We start from the raw sequence: 17321 nt of genomic DNA, 5'->3' as shown, positions 1-17321 counted from the left end.
ATCCTTATAATAATACTATAGATGGAAAAAAAAAAAAAACTTTCGTTTATACGGTATTAACATTTTTATCAGAAAATTAAAGTAATTGACATAAAACAAACAAATAATTATTTTTTGCAAGGGGAAAGTAAAGAAAGATTAAATGCGAATCCGACTCCTATAATAGGCGTCGATCTAGGAGGAAAAGCATATTAGGGGCCCACTCTCTCATGAATTATTATTATTATTTAGTATTCAAAATTTCAGTATCTTTTTAAAATAAAGAAAAAATCTTTCTAGAGAGAAAAAGACACAGTCTGATCGGTGTTTGACGAGACACTACACTTTAAACGGGGTTTCTACAAAGTTTATCTCTTTTCTTCTCTCTCTCTTCCAATCGCAAACAAACCCTAGCTTTCTCTCTCTTCCTCTCACCTCTCTCAAGATTTTATCATGACCGATCCTGAAGATCCCGATCTGAGCAACGAAGACTCCGCTTGGAGACAACTAACAGCTCCAGATTCTGTCTTTTTCGACAGAGACACTTCCAATATCCTCTCTGACTTTGGCTGGAACCTCCACGCTTCTTCCTCCGACAATCATCACAATCTCCGTTTCGATCCCTGTTTACCACCAACCTCCACTGTCCCATCTCCCGTCACCACCACATCAACGCCTGACCCCATTCCAGCTTCTTCCCGTTCCTCAACCGTCGCCGCCGCCGCTGCTTCTGTTGTCTCGACCTCTAATAATCCTTCGGCTACCTCCAGTTCAAGCGAGGATCCAACGGATAACTCAACCCCGAAAACACCGGAGACACCGTTAGTTTTTTTTTCCCTATTAGTGATGAGACGAGAAACACGTGGGTCTTTTTCTTGGAGGGGTCCGATCGTAATTTACTCATCATCTTTGGACTTTGATGATGTTGGTGGGGAGGGTTTTTTAAAACTTGGGGCCAAAGCCATAAACGAATAAAATTCCATTTATAATTAATCTCTAACGTTTTTTCGCATCGCATGGAAAATGGAGAATAGATTCTTTCGTACAAATAATTTAGCAGAGTATTGTGAATTTTAGTAGTTTTTATGATAATGAATCATATCGTCGGGGGGGGGGGGCAATGATGATGAACAACGCTACATCGCCGCTATTGCGGCTGTGTGATATTAAGCGTGCACTCTACTCTACATCTCCTTTTCTCCTCCTCGTCCTTTCTTTTTATTAAACTAACGTTAGGTCAAAAGTGTTTCAACGTTTTTTGGTATAGCAAGTGTTAAAAAGCTAATTGATATGTAGGGTTTAGGAGTCCACAATGAGTGCAGATAAGTATGATTTTACATCGTTAAATGGCAATGCTCATGAACTCAAGTACCGTTTTTGGTGCATGTATGTGTTGAAGTTAATGAAAGTATTAGTAAAGCTCCTTAATTTTTGTGCTCTTTAAATTTTGTGGTAGTTTGATTTTGAGATATTTTGGCTGATTGGTTGGTTACTCTGTGATTTAGGATGCATGGTCTTATATATATACTCATAATCTTTTGATGTTTTTTCTTGTAGAAAGAAGGAGAAGAAGCAGGCTCAGAAGCGGATCCGGCAACCAAGATTCGCATTCATGACCAAGAGTGATGTAGATAATCTTGAAGATGGATATCGATGGCGTAAGTATGGACAGAAAGCTGTCAAAAATAGCCCATTTCCAAGGTCTCTTAGCTATCATCATCTTAAATTGTTGTTATATACTTAATATTAGCTAAAGAAAAATTTCATATAGACATGGTCCATCACACTTAGATCAGTAGATGCCAAACAGCTTTTATTGTTGTTTGTTATATATATAGGAGCTACTATAGATGCACGAACAGCAGATGCACAGTGAAGAAGAGAGTGGAACGATCATCTGAAGATCCATCGATAGTAATCACAACATACGAAGGACAACATTGTCACCAAACTATTGGATTCCCTCGTGGCGGAATCCTCACAGCTCACGACCCTCATAATTTTACATCCCATCATCATAATCTCCCTCTTCCATTGCCAAATCCTTATTACTACGAAGACCTCCATCAACTTCACAGAGACAGTACATCTTCACCGCGGTTATTACCCCAGTCTACTACTGAAGATGGACCTGCTGCAGTGTCGTCTATTAATCCATCAGAAGAAGGCCTACTTGGTGATATTGTACCTCAAACCATGCGCAATCCTTGAGGTAAAGCTCCTATATTTTTATTTGTTAGTGCTTGTCTATATTATATATACGGTCAGGAGTGAATTCTATAAAAAGATAGAATAATTATATATTTTGGTTCGCAAGGGTTTATTACTTTATATGGACCACAGATGCATGAAGGGTTACTTTCTTACTAGTCCGAAATTTGAAACCAAATCAAGAGATATCTTAAAGTGGGAGAAAATTTCCATGCTTTGACAGAAGCAAGTCTACCTGATGTATTATGTGAGAATCAGTATAGTGCAAGTGTAATCATTGATTCAACCGACTCATATATCTATCCTGTGAACAATTTAGATCACTTGATCGATATGTCGGCTAGTGCTTTTTCAATTATTCATTTTTACTGAACACATAAATAAAAGCTGGATAATGCATACACGAATAGTGGATGATTGCCTCTCGCTCTATCTATATCTATATATTATTATTAACTAGTGATTGCATTAGGATCAAGCACTGGTGTATAGTAGCGCCTTCTGTCTTACTCCTCTTGCTATATGGCATATATAGGCTTACTTATGTGAGGTAGAGATGAGCCCGAATTGGGTCGGCAGGATTATAGAAATGTCAACAAATATTAATAACGAATCTCAACTACTCCACTCAGTGTCACTCTGATGCTGGATCTCCCCTTTTACATTTATATACAAATTAACCTTAATTTTCTGTGTATTTAATTTAACTCAACTGCATGTGCATGACTATGTGTATTGGTGCATCAACTTGTATTATATGTACGTGTACATGAGATGCATATGCATGCGGCGGCATATATATGTCGTATAAGTTCTGAGGGTGATATGTTAGGTCACAGGAATAAATGTTTTCTGTTTTAGCTAAAGACAGCAAGAAAGAAAAAAGGGTGAGAAAACTGAATAAGAAATATATGAGCATCTTACGTACAATATTGACTTGGAACAGATGCTATAAGAAAGAAAGCTATATTAATCACATGACAAAATTATACACCATTCGCATCAGCAGAAACTCTATATATATTCAGTATACAGGGGATGTGCTTATATATGCTATATTTTTCAAGATAAAATGACACATATGCATGTCTACTTGTATGATATATTCTCCAAGCAGGTGCCATTATAGCAAATCATCATAATCTTGGTGACAATAGCTAAGGAGGTGCTAACTCATCCCTGAAGATATTGCAGACCGGAAAATTATATGGCCACAATGGGTAGCAGATATCTCTACATATTATTTCATTGTTGATCAATGGTGTCTCATCACCAGACGGATTGCAGATTCTTAAGGTATATATGTATAGCATAATTTTGATGTAACTTAACTTTAATATATCTGCTGACTTATGTGGATCCATCCCACATGCTTGTATGTGCACTTAAGGAACAAAAAAGGTGGAGCAAATTCCGATACTTAATATTTGCTAAAAAAAATTTCTTTGTCCGAGTGTTATATAATTACTTTAGATTTTTATCTTTATTACTTTATGGTGATATTTTAAGTTTACCTTTATCAACTTTACAGATTGAAAGTGTAATTATCCCCTAGACTATATTTGCGAAGTGATTATATTTTACCACATGTCCTATCTACAATTATTTTTACAAAAAAAATGATGACATGGCTAACAAGATTGATGACATGGCTTATAGTTAATATGACATGGACAATCACATTTACTACTGACATATATTTTTGGTACACTTTATAGAATATGACAATAACTAATACATTACATTTAATGTCGATTTATATTTTCTTTAAAATATGGTAATAATTCATAAATCATCACTAAAATAAATATATTGAAATATGCATTATAAATTTCGAAATACATTATTTAATTGTATTTTTATAATTATACAATTTTTATTAGTAATATTTTCAAAATTTTCTACATCTTTTTAAAAAATTAATAAATTGTTAATCGTACTTTCATTAGTTTCTTTTAGATACCTACAAATTTTATAAATATTGTTTAGTTATAATTTTTATAATTATACAATTTTTATATGATTTTTAGTAATTTTATACAAGTTGATTTAATACATTTAACCAAAATAAATAGATTAAAAAATTTATCTAAGATTCAAATTTTAAATATATTACATATATATATTAAATGTAATTTAAAATAAACAAAATTATTTTTTTCTTAATTTTATGTTTAAATAATCAACTTTATATTAAATATTAGTCAAAAATAATAAAATTTATAATATTAATAAATTTCATTTTAAATATAATTTAACTTTTAAAAAATTTATCACTGCGTATGGTGCAGGAAAACACCTAGTATATGCGTTAAAGAAAAAGGATTGCAACGCTATATCTTGAATATCTCCAATTCAAATCGGAGAAAAAGAATCTTATTGCTTTGGTGAAAAAATATCTTCTAGTTGCAATCACAATGAAATTATTGGTATATGAATCGTTTTTAAAAATTAATATATTTGTGATATATAGAAGTAATACAATCACAATGAACTACAAACAGTTTTTATATCATACACCAATCCACAAAATAAACAGCAATGTTGAAACCTACAAATACAATAACTTTGCATACTTAACGACACAAATATGATTTCTGATGATCAAATTTCAAATATGGTGTAACGCATAAGATAACACAGCTTACACTGTACACATACTCCCGTTCTCACACTGCTTAATACATCCAGTTAACCAGGTCTCTCGATTACACAGAAAATCCATAGTAACCACAAAAGGCATATATTTACAGAAGTAACGGCCCAACAAATTTCCATGGGCTTAGGAGTACATGAGGGAAAACCCAAAAAGATGTTCGAAACTGAAATCTTATTTCATAGATATGTTTCACTGAAAAGCTGAGGCACCGACTTTCACCAGCTCTGCTGTTTTCAAGAGTGTCCACACAAACATAAAAAATTACTTTAAAAACCAAGAAAAGAAGAAAACTTGTACTACTTTCGGGTGTACTTGTGTGTGGTGTGCCAAGTGTCGTAGCATGACGGCAAAGGGTTGTCTTGAGCACATGGCTCAGTCCCCAATTCTCTGAGTTTATTTCCTTTTATTTTCTTGAGCAAATACTTCCTCTCTCTTTTTTATTTGTTACCGTTAGGTCTTGTCCTAAAAAAAACTAAAATGTGTTCTCTAAGAATCCAGCCTTAACTCTTGGGAGGAGTAGAAGATGAATTGAATTCGTACGTGTAGTTTTTGTAGAGGAAAAAGTATAAATCAAGTTGGTATGAAAACTAAATTGTAAAACGTTGATAATTAAAAATAAATAAAAGTTCATAGTCGGTTATAAACTTATAACAGTTGTTATGTGTTCTCACTTCTCACTAATCCCATATTTTTGGGCGTACCTTTTGACCGTTGCTAATAAAATGAGTTTATTACAATGGGACAGGTGTTCAAAAGAACTCATCTGAGATACGTAAATCGAGGTGGCACAATTGGTAAATAAAGCAGAATTCTGGTCCCCTTTTACTATAATATTTCGAATATTTTTTCACAAACACTACCAGACAAAAATGCTTTATTTGTTTTCACCCTCCTTTGCTGAAACCACATTGGTTCATGTACCTTTACCATTTGTTTACTCAAATTTTTACCTTACACTTTTGTTGTTAAAGGAAGAAAATTCACTTGCTTCTTTTTATCTTCACCTACTGTGAAAACGTACTACTGATTGTTATTTTAAATTTCATTAAGATGATTTTTAAGTCGCAGAAAACAGAGAAAGTGTTGGACACAATGGTGGTCTATAATTAACACACCTTCACACTTGCCGCTATTGTCTAGAACTCTCTTTCTCTCACAAAGACACTCGTCTCAAAGGATCTCTGAAACCTTAAAAACAAGTTGGATCTGAGCTATATTTCTTAAAAGACTCTTCTCTTCACGACTAAAAAATCAACACAGTCATGTCGGTTTTACTTCCTCTGTGTCTGGTTCTCTCCATGATTACCTATTCAAGTAAGCTCTTATATATCCTCTGTTCTATTCGTCATCTCTGATTTTTCTATGTTTCTTTGTCTTCTACCTGCAAAAATGTTTAGATTTGATTGAAATTGCTCATGTTGTCACTATATTCTCCTTTGTGTCAGTTCTGAAAAGTATGTCTAATGAATCTATTTTAAACTTAGTATGAGATCTCTTGTCTAAATCTCCTAAAACTTGTCTGCAAAAAAAAATTGAAAACCAACTCTTTTCTTTTTAAAATCTAAATCTAAGAAATAAAAACTTTAAAATCAGATAGTGTCTTTATTTAGTTCTAATGGTCTGATGTTTTTTGCTTGAAAGATGCTGCGTATTGTGTATGCAAAGACGGGAACGAGCAAGTGCTTCAGAAAGCCATAGACTACGCATGTGGAGCAGGAGCTGACTGCTCTCAGATCCAGCAGAACGGAGCTTGTTTCCAGCCTAACACCGTCAAAAACCACTGCGACGTCGCCGTCAACAGTTACTACCAGAAGAAAGCTTCCTCCGGTGCCACCTGTGACTTTAACGGCGCCGCCGTTATCTCTAGCTCCCCTCCGTCAAGTACATACACTTCTTCACCCTCTTTTGTGATCATATTTCCATTTTTAGTAGCTGATATTAAAACTCAAAATTTCAAAATCTTGCAGCTGCTTCAAGCTGTTTAACTGGTTCCAGGTATGTTCCGTTTCTCTTTATTAGTTGTTTTAGTTTAAGTGTTGAACTGATGAGTTTAGTAATGTTTGATTCTCAGTCTCCATTAATTAACATAAATATTTTTTGGGATTTGTGGGTTAGATTAGATTAGATATTTTTTTCTTTACTACCGACTTATTATTTTATAAAATCTGAATTACTTTATTAATTTGAAATTTTGGGGAGACACAATGATAGCGATTTAAGACCAAACGAACATTCATATCTGTTCATTTCACCTTTACTAAAAATTCAAAAAGCATATCAAAAACAAACAATCATTCACATGATCCAGATGTGTATTACCGGTTAATCTTTTAATAAACCATTCAAATTATCTTCCGACAAATAACCACTGAAGTTTTTGACTACTTTTGCAGCTCTAGTGGGACCCCGTCCACTGGGACTCCCACCACAGGAACCCCAAGCACTGGAACACCAACCACAGGAACCCCAAGCACTGGGACACCAACCACAGGAACCCCAAGCACTGGGACACCAACCACCGGGACCCCAAGCACTGGGACACCAACCACCGGGACTCCAACCAGTGGCTTCCCATCCACCGGGACTCCTTCCACTGGGATGCCAAATTCCGGCACGCCAGCAAACGGAATGCCAACTTCGTCTTCATCTTCTGTGTTCCCTGGCACTACTCTTGGACCGACCGGGAGCGGCGGATTCGGCGATCCGAACGCTGGAGAGAAGATCTCAGTCCGAACTAACACTGCCTTCTTCTTACTAACCGGTTTAGCTATTATGCTTGTGGTTTAAACGACAGTCACGGTTGGGCTGAGATTTTGCCAACGGCTTATGGGGTTGCGCAAATCGGATAGAGCTGCTATATCTGTTTTTTTTTCTTCGTTCACTTTTGTCTTTTGTAGGTTTCGAACTTGGGGTTTACTATTAGGTTTGGCCGAGAGACATCATGCTGGGTTAGTAGCTAGCTAGTAATATTTCTTTTATTTTGTAAATTCGGAGGATGAGATGCCCTTTCGTTTCTTTGAATCTTTTATCTTTTAGTACGTACCATCATGTCTCCATTTTCAATCAACATGGTATATAAATTGCGGTAAAAATGACCAAAACATGTGACATTTGGTCCTTGGTTTATAACTCAAGATTAGTAGAGATGATGTCTAGTATATTATCACCAACCTTGGACTTGAAAAATTATAAACGAATTTGTTAAACAAAAAGACTCGAGGGTTTAGTAATACTACGGTTGCCGTTAGAAAAGAAAAAAAATGATGTCGGGAGGGCTTTATTAGCCAACGATCAAAGGAACTGTCTCTTTCGGCGTGGGTTTTGTTCTGTTCAATGTGTTCATACCACTGTGTGGGTAACGTTGGAAGGAGAGACGCGTATGATCTTATCTTAAAGTGTTAACATAATGTTTAGCAAGAAAAAAGTGTTTTAACATAATGATTGCGGCTATTAGGTTTCATACACAAGATGAGCGACGAGTTAATCAATTTTTTGCCTCCCAAAGAATTGCACCTAACCATATATATAAATGGAAAGTGTTGGAGTTTGAATTACTTTTAGAATACTTGGATTCTTTTGTATGTAAAAATTGGTTTACGAGGGACAAGTTCGGGAATCGGGTGCGGCTAGTAGTGGCCAAGAATCTGATACCAATCTCTTTCCAAAGCTGCTGCTTTCTATCGCATCCCTCCATTTTCTAACTGATTCTCAAAGGTTCCTTCCGATTATTAGCATCCGAATATTATGCATGTATCTCCTTTTCTCAATCTCTTGTTTGTGTTTACACCTTCCTCAGGCTCGACTTATATATATACACAAGGCTTTATGTAACCAACTAGGCTAACGAATTTTGGAAGTAATATTAGGTGGTTTCTAAATATACATGCTGACTGGCATCTAGTCTGATTCAATACTTCATCTATATTCACATAAACTTCTTTTTTATATAGTTCGAGTTATGTGTTCAAAAAATAAATATATAATTATATATATATAGTTCGAGTTAAATATCTATATAACAGATATAGTATACCGATTTGACATGGTATCCAGAGTTGGTGGTATCAGATCCAAAAAAAAACATGTTAACTAGAGAAATATACAGTAATCTAGTATGAACGAAGGTTGTCATGACTAAGTTAAGAAAAAAAAAGAACAAGAAAATTTACAGTAAAAATGTGAAAGAATAATAAGTCTATAACACATGAGATCCCTTGTATACTAAATCGGAAGTTGCCTAGCAAATCAAATAATGCCATGTGAAAAAGTTTTAAAAAAAATTTAAGAAAAAAATAATTTAAACAAAATAAAAGTTACAAGAGAAAAAACAAGAACCGTATAGCAGTTTTTTTTAAACATGTCACACGGCCAATGACCATTCTTCTTTGTTTATGATCTTTTTTTTTCATTACTTTGAAATCTCTGTAATTCTTTATACAAACAGCAGAGAAATTCCAAACTAATCGAAAACAAAGAATACTAAACGCCTATGATCCTTCTTTCATTTCAATATCCTAATTCATAATTGGGGCCATAAGGAATGTCTGGGTCCAACGCAGAGTATGATTCATATCATATAGTGTGAACGCATAGTATGATTCATATTAACGCAGAGTACGATTCATTTCAATCTTTCTTTCATCTCATATTTAAATTAAATTTACTTTTCTCTCTAAATTGTATCTCTCACAGAAGCGACGTGTCTTCAAAGGTGATCAGACTCTAAATTTGACACTAAATTTGACAGATGGCTACCAAGCTAGTGTTCTCTGATCTCTAATAGATATAGCATTACAAATATTTTATCTTCTCCTCAAAATCACATTGTCTCTCTTTTGTCAAAATAATAATAATCATATTCTTTTTTTGTGTAATTCAGCTTGAAGTTGTTTTAAGGGATTATTCATAAGAAGACAAAGGGACAACAAAGGTGCACAAATAGATTTTAAAAATCAGACCATGGAAATACTAAATATTTTATTATTATTTTTTCAGTTAACCATGGAAAGTTTTCGATGTTATTGAGTTTTTTTCTGGTGATTTCTTTTGTTGATCATGGACATGGGCTAAAAAGAAAGACTAGCACTGCTAAGGAACGTCAAGAACGAAGATATCATATGGGTAATGATTGTGTGGACCAGATGCAAGAGTATCTGTACTCTCTACCCACCATGTTTCCTATATTTGTACCCCATACCCTATTTTCCCTAATTCCTCCCCCGCCCCCTCCCCCAATATCACCATTTCACTCCCTTTCTATGGTATTTCACTTCTTTTAGTATGTTTCCCTAATTTGCTGTTAAAGCAAAACTGTAAACAAAGGTATTTTAAATTATTGTTGCTGTAAATTGCTATAGTTCTCAGATATGTTATACATAATTTATGACTAAAAAAAAAAATATATATATATATATATTAATATTCTTTATCATCTATTGACACCTAGGAATTTAGGAGATGATATTTATGGTGTTAGTACATTTTTGACCCATAAAAGTAAATTTGATACATGATAAACTTATATGTTAATTTATATAAAGGTTAATTTTTTTTAGTGTTCAAAGAAAAAGTTAAAAATATTTTTTTTGACCGAACACTAGTTTTATAATAATTTGCCAAAATATTCGACTTTTGCTTGAATTGAGCAGGAAGATGCTGCTGGGCTCATCTGGCAGGCTATGGATTTTGTTATTGTTGTCTCTAACGTCCATGTATGGCTTCTTATCTCAACTTTTCTGGGCCTGTAAGAGTAATATCCTCAAAAAGAACAGAAAACGCTAGAAGGAGGGGTCGAACCTCCGACCTTGTGGTTAACAGCCACACGCTCTAACCAACTGAGCTATTCCAGCTTGTTTGATATTACTAGGTTTTAAAAATATTTTAAAATATTTTAAAATAAATTGAATATGGAGGGAATGTCACCTCTCTCAAAGCAGAGACTGATTCAAAATACAAATGTCTAGAAAAACTCTTTTAACTTTAATCCAACGAAGACGGTTTTGATCGTCTTCTCCAGAAAGTCCTTCCCTTTACGCTTTCCTCGAACCTTCTCTCTTCTCCCAAAAACCTCTCCACGATGAAGCATCGAAGGCATTTGATTATCGAGATCTGGGGAAAAAGTACTTCAACGTCCTGCTCTTGTTGAACGAGATCAAATGTAGGATATCGTCAGCAGAAGCAGAGAAAAGATCAAAACTGGACCATGCTAATCTATGCGTTCTTGTATGCATTGGTCAAAGGAGGGTTCTTTGATGCAATTAAGTGATAGAGAAATCTCAGGAGATGAAGATTTTGGGTATAAGAAAGCATTCATGGAGATTCACAAGAAGCTCAGGACAAAGGACAAAAAACCAAAGTTGTTGATTGTCTCTAGATAGTGTTTTGACACGTGGCATTGCTAATATGAGGAGCAACTTGATTAGGAAAAAGTTTTTAGTTAAAAAAGATGGGCTTTTATTAAAGGAGAGCTAATCCCTACATTATAGGAATACCCTTGGTTTTAAAGAAATCTGGAGAAAAAAAAGACCAAATGGATTAACTCTTTTTCATTTTGTTCAAACCTTTGACCCTTAAGGATTTTATCCTTTTGTTTTGTGTTTTCAATATATATTAAAAGGTTAAATATTTGATGGATTGGTCATTGTTCCAGCCTCAAGAAGAACACAAACTTTTAACTGTTTTATGATGTATTTAGACGTTCTTCCTTTCATTGAGGTCAATACTTATCAACCTATTCGTTCTTAGAACCTTTTGTTCATTTCCATTTGATTTATAGACGGAGGAGAAGACTACTAACGGAGGCAGCCATTGCCGGTAAAGTACAAGGTAGGGTTCATTGGAGCATTTGTATAAATTTTGTTGCTTACGCTGCTTTATGACCATTTCATTTCTACTCTTATATGTTTCTTCTCTATTCTGCTTAATTATAGTTTTTGTTGTTGTCCATTAGAACATTTATATAAGGTTGAAGCTGACAATTTTTTTCTTCTTTTGATTTTCAGCAATGGAAAAGAATCAGAAGAAAGGACACAATAAAAAGGGTTTTAATCTAAAGAAGCATAAAAAAGCTGATCCAAGACAAACCAACAAAGGAGTGAACGATGAGAAGCCTGTTCTGTTCCAGTTGGGGAGCATTGCTATGGTTAGTGATGCTCGTCTCAAGGCAGATCCAGAGATCACCAACAGCATACCTGCATCTCCTTCCTTGTCTTCATCATCTTCTTCAGGGAATAACAATGCAAAAGAAAGGAAACTATCAGAGTTACAAAGTTCATCAAACACATTTGGGTCACAAGTCTCTGGTGTGACTCATGCATCATCAGTAGAGCCTGCGCTTCTTTCGTCGCCTTCTGTTCAGTTGATGGATAGAGAAGGATCTGACCAAGTTTCTCAGCGAAACTCTTTACCGATCTTGGAGAGAAGCTTGAGCGCGGTCTCGAATGATTCTCTGTTTAGTCTCAGCATAGGTGATAACGGAATAACAAGAGATGAGTTGTTTAGTTACCGTGACTTCAAGGCTGGAGAGCTTTTGAAATCTAGTGAGCTATTGTCTTTCTGCCCTTCTGTCGATGTTCCTGTTGACTCTTCCGATATTGGTAAGAGCTTTGATTTGGAGGACAAAGCTAGTGAGTTGTTAGGAAGTGACAGTGATGATAAGTCGTCAACCTCGGAGGTATCGTGGAGGAACCTTGGTGATAACTCAGACGAAGCGCCAAGCAGCACGCAGTCAGTTTCATCTCCAATGTGAGTTTGTTGTTACTTCACACATCATCTCATTTTAATAGTCTTTGGTTGCAAGAAGCAAGAACTTATGTTTTGAGTATTTGTTTTTTTTAATACAGAACAAAAAAGAAGAAGAAGAAAAAGAAGGTGAAGAAAAAGAATACACAGCAGCAGAAGAAGAGATGTTCTTGGTTGTGTTGCAAGGACACTGGACCGTGCTTCTCTTGTTGCCAGTGGCCAAATTGTGATTACGACCTCTCTTGTTGCAAGCGTCTAAAATATTGTTTGTGCTGCTGCGGACTGCCCCAATGTTGCTTCTCTTCTTGTAGCTTGTTCTTTTGCTGCTGTTCCAGGTACATTGCTACTACCAGGCTTCTGCTCTTTAGACAATGATTGTTTCAACTGAAAAGTTTAACAAACAGTGGTTTCTTTTGTATGTTGCTACAGTTCTTCAAAGAAGTTGATAGATGATGAGATAGCTATGCAGAAACCACAGAAGGCAGAGGTTAAAACATCTCATAAATGGTTCTGTTGCTTTCCTTGTTGTGCTTCTTAGTTTAGATTACTACCCACTATGTTTTTTTTCTGTAGCTAAAGGGATTAAAAGAAAATTTAGATTTTACACAGATGTCAGTGTTTCTTGCTTATTGAGACTGAGAACAGTTGTCAAGAAAAGAAGAACAACAATATGATTTTCTTTTTTTTCATCAACTCAGATGAAGCAGGAAAATAAATGTTTCTTGCTTATTAAGAACAGCTACCAAAAAAAACGAAGAAAATTTCATAACTAATTTTTTTGTTGACCTCCTTAATACTTCAGTTTTTTTTTGCTATACAGTTTAATATATCAACTAATTATTTTGTCCATTTTAATACATTAACTTTTAAAATATGTTCAATTTTCATACTCATACTAAGCTCATTTAATCAAAAATATTAATATTTTCTTTGTTTTTTTCAAAATTAGGAAAACAAATCTTAAACATAGGAAAATAATAAAATATTCTTTATATACTAATAAAGTTATTTAGCTTTAAACTCCAACGAATTATCAAATAACTTACTAATAATAATCAAGTAACTTGCAACTAATTTTCAAGTAATAAGTAATAAAACAAGGTAAGTAATTTGCAAATCAATCATTTTTAGCAAATATTTGAAACAGCAAGTATTCATTTTCAAAAAATCAACTACAATTCCAAAATTTTATTATTCGTACAAACTAAACTGAAAACCAAATATACGGAAGATACTAAATATTTGGCTTGAACCAATCAAATGATAAAATTTTCTTAAAATTTCACCAACAGTCACATGTAAGCAAAAATTAATTAATTGACTTCTCAATTAATATATAGTAGGATATATCTATACTATAATATTACTTTTGTCCTAAACCGAAAATGGTTAGTGGTTTACCAGGTACAATCAGATAAAATAAAAGACCAGACAAATTAAATCAGAAAACCAACGTAAATCCTAGATAACCAGCGTGTTACTCTACTTGAAGAAAACAACAATGGTTCATTTTAGGTATGGACGTTCGGTTTTCGGTGCGGTTCGGTTCTTTTGATTTTTTATTTTTCGGTTTTAAAGATATAGAAACCGTTCAGTTATTTATGAAATTGGGTTCGGTTTCGGTTCCATTATTTTGGTTTCGGTTTGGTTCAGGTAACAACTATAAAAACCGGCTAATATCCGATAAAATTTTGGTTCTGGTTCGGTTCCGGGTGTTCGATTAATTTTGGATAATTTGGATGTATGTATTTATGTATTTTTCATCCAAATTATCCAAAATTTATGTATTTTTCATCCAAATTATCCAAAATTAACCGAAAACCCGGAAAGAAAAATATTGGGAAATTAATATTTCGGCATCACCAGGGAAAGAAGATCGGCACGTGGATGAAAAATATAAAAATTGGGTAATTCGGATAAATTTTAATAGTTTGAATGAAAATTATTCGGGTCAATTCTTTAGGATAATTCAAATCATTTTAAATATTTTAGATAAAAATATTTGGATAATCTTTTTTTATCCGGGTAGTTTGGTGTATAAATAATGTTTTTAGAATACTTGGTAATGTTAAGATTAAAATAACTATTATTTTTAGGTATATATATAAACTGTATTCGGTATACTTGGTAATAGCTTTATTCAATTGTCAACAAACAAGTCGCATAAGTTTCTAAGTTTGTGAAAAGCAATATAAAACACTTGATGAGTTGACAAAAAAAAAAACAATTGGTGACCAGTGAACATAACAAGGGATTAAGTTTTTTTTATGGAAAAAAATAGTTTTGGTCATATATGGAAATATATAAGGTTTGTTTATCTTTTTTAAATATTTGTTGACTATACTTTTCATATTTAGTAATGATTATTCATAGATTACAGATTGTACTCGGTGTAGAAATAAAATAAGGGGGTTGAACTTAAAGTCTACACTTCTCTTCTAAAAACTTGAGTTGTTTGTAGATTGTATACTCCTAAAATTTTAGAGTGACAGGTTAAGAGTAAAATATGCATTTAAAATAAATTTAGAAAACAATTGAAATATATAGAGTACTTATTCTGATAAAAGTAGACAATGTGATTCTCCCGTGCTCATGGATGTTTTTTTTTTGAATTATATATGGATATCCTGGCCACATAGAAGTGGTCCAGACTAGTCACATGTTACAACATGTCGATCTTCTTTCCCTGGTGATGCCGAAATATTAATTTCTCAGTGGCCGGGACTCGAACCCTGGTGACTTCACCGTATTGGACTTTTTCTCTCAAGTTAATCACCACCAGACCACAAGCTCTGGTTCTTGAACGGTATTAAACATTATTATGTTTAAGTCTTAATTAGATACATGTGACTTCAAGTATAATATTTGCCATTAGTTCAAGTATTCGCTTTTGGTATATTGAATTGAATCTATTCTTTTAAATTGAAAAATATTTTTATTATTATGTTAAAACTGAATTCTTATTTTTTTAGCTTCCGGTCATTCAAAATCCTCTTATACTTGTAAATAGTTTGTGAAATTTGAAAGCTTGATATATGATGTTTCAGAAAGAAATAAGGAAAATCATATTAAATCCGAATTGCATTAATAAACACAACTTGTAATATTTTGAAAATTCATGCATATATATTAATATAAATAAAATAAATAAATCATAATTATTGGTTATTTGACTGTTGATACTTTGAATGGTTTGGTTATTCATACTTTGTCAAGCTATCTTGTAAAGTATATAAGTCTATATATTTCAAAAGTTTATAGATATGTTTTTGGACAAATATAAAGAAAATTTTGTTTATATATATAGTTATAAGTTTAACATTTTATAAATATTTATTTTTATTATTTATGTGCTTTTTCAGAAAAGGAAATTCAATTTAAAAACTAATTAAAGTTTTTATTGAAACTGAAATAAAAATGATTGTCAGTAATGGTAATTATGTATAACTTTTGGTTCATTAAAACTATCTGTGTAATTCAATTTTGTGAAAATATGATATTAGATGATTTGTTTTAATATTTTTTTCTTAATTTTCAATCATTTGATCAAAACATATTCATAATAAAATATTATTATCCTTTTAAAAAGTATAATATTATTATCTTTTAGCAAAAAAATGTCTAAATTTTTTGTTCAACTTTTTTTGTGAAGTTATTTTTATGCATATGTAAAATATAGATTAATAAAATTTCTAGCTATTTCCTTTTTACTTAGATTATTTTGGGAAAATATTAAGAATAATAAAATATTTAAAAAACATATGAAAAATTTATAATCTTGTAAAAATATATAATATATTAAGTTTTTTTGTCTACATATAAAAATATATATGTTTACGTTTTAAAAAAAAGTCCTTTTTATTATTTATGTGATTTTGTAAAAAGGAATGCATAAATGAAAAAGTTTACTAAAATTTATTAGGAAAAAAAATAAAAAACGATTGTAATTAATGACAATTGAATATAATCTTTTTAGTTGATTAAGGTTACTAAGTAATTAACTATCGTGAGAATTAATGTGAGGGTGATACATATGAAAGTAACTTTTCAGATAATATTATAGAGATTGTCTATCAAAACGTTAAATTTAATTTCCACTAAGCCATTTTCATATAATATAAAATTTATTATTGGTACGATAAAATTTGAAATTTTTATTAAAATAAATTTTTGAACCCATAAAAATACTACTATATTGGTATATATGTTTTTTGTGTTGTTCCTATTATTCATAAATTTTTTTTTGAGTTTGTAAGAATATTAATTTCATGAGATTTCATTAACTTTGATTAACAGAAAGGACAATAAAGGTAAAGTAGGACAAAAATGGTGTTGTCCTATCCTATTAAAACAATCATCCCATATATATTATTTGTGAAACATTACAATTTTTTTTTGTAGCCACGTATCATCACTAGGATGATTCTTAGAATTATTAGAGAAATATGTTGGTCCATCTAATTATATAATAAGTTTTTTATTAAACTTACCATAAATTTATTATTAATGTAATTTATTATTTCTTTAAATAAAGATTACGGAATTGCCTAATGTGGCTAAATGATATATGACAATTAATGATTTTGAATAATAAAGATCTGATAAAAAAATACTGTATCCTCTATCAAATTTTTTTAATTTTAAACTATTAAAATAATTTAAAAAAATCACAATAATCATATTATAAAAATTCAAATTTTTCTGTATATGTTATATTTTGAATTTTAAAAAA

General features: G+C 32.4%; 3 protein-coding genes and 1 non-coding gene across 8 annotated transcripts; 3 read left to right on the top strand and 1 right to left on the bottom strand.

Moving 5' to 3' along the window:
- Positions 1–292: 292 nt before the first annotated feature.
- LOC106297195 (probable WRKY transcription factor 57) lies at positions 293–3625 on the top strand. Of its 3 annotated transcripts, none has more exons than XM_013733479.1 (4): positions 293–800; positions 1537–1680; positions 1818–2191; positions 3308–3625. In XM_013733479.1, exons 1-3 carry the CDS (start codon positions 433–435, stop codon positions 2188–2190), a joined length of 885 nt encoding a protein of 294 aa, XP_013588933.1. In that variant the 5' UTR covers positions 293–432; the 3' UTR covers position 2191; positions 3308–3625. The 3 variants fall into 3 exon arrangements, with proteins under 3 accessions (XP_013588933.1, XP_013588935.1, XP_013588934.1); XM_013733481.1 differs by lacking the exon at positions 3308–3625 and adding an exon at positions 2323–3298; XM_013733480.1 differs by lacking the exon at positions 3308–3625 and adding an exon at positions 2297–3298.
- A 2287-nt stretch (positions 3626–5912) lies between these two features.
- Positions 5913–7894, top strand: LOC106296391 (PLASMODESMATA CALLOSE-BINDING PROTEIN 4). Its single transcript, XM_013732519.1, has 4 exons — positions 5913–6163; positions 6491–6730; positions 6817–6844; positions 7243–7894. Exons 1-4 carry the CDS (start codon positions 6112–6114, stop codon positions 7634–7636), a joined length of 714 nt encoding a protein of 237 aa, XP_013587973.1. The 5' UTR covers positions 5913–6111; the 3' UTR covers positions 7637–7894.
- Positions 7895–10084: 2190 nt separating this feature from the next.
- Positions 10085–13218, top strand: LOC106298814. Of its 3 annotated transcripts, XM_013734950.1 has the most exons (6): positions 10094–10110; positions 10498–10560; positions 11625–11674; positions 11851–12592; positions 12691–12924; positions 13019–13218. In XM_013734950.1, the coding sequence occupies exons 2-6, from the start codon at positions 10502–10504 to the stop codon at positions 13125–13127; spliced, it is 1194 nt and encodes a 397-aa protein (XP_013590404.1). In that variant the 5' UTR covers positions 10094–10110; positions 10498–10501; the 3' UTR covers positions 13128–13218. The 3 variants fall into 3 exon arrangements, with proteins under 3 accessions (XP_013590406.1, XP_013590404.1, XP_013590405.1); XM_013734952.1 differs by lacking the exon at positions 10498–10560 and having other exon boundaries at positions 10085–10110; XM_013734951.1 differs by lacking the exon at positions 10094–10110 and having other exon boundaries at positions 10512–11535.
- TRNAN-GUU lies at positions 10625–10698 on the bottom strand. Its single transcript has one exon. It is a non-coding gene; the product is annotated as a tRNA-Asn (tRNA).
- Positions 13219–17321: the final 4103 nt, after the last annotated feature.

The sequence above is a fragment of the Brassica oleracea genome, chromosome C6 (assembly GCF_000695525.1).
Source record: "Brassica oleracea var. oleracea cultivar TO1000 chromosome C6, BOL, whole genome shotgun sequence".
Taxonomy (NCBI): Eukaryota; Viridiplantae; Streptophyta; class Magnoliopsida; order Brassicales; family Brassicaceae; genus Brassica; species Brassica oleracea.
The sequence above is the reverse complement of the archived record's forward strand: the minus strand, read 5'-3'. Positions and strand labels throughout refer to the sequence as shown.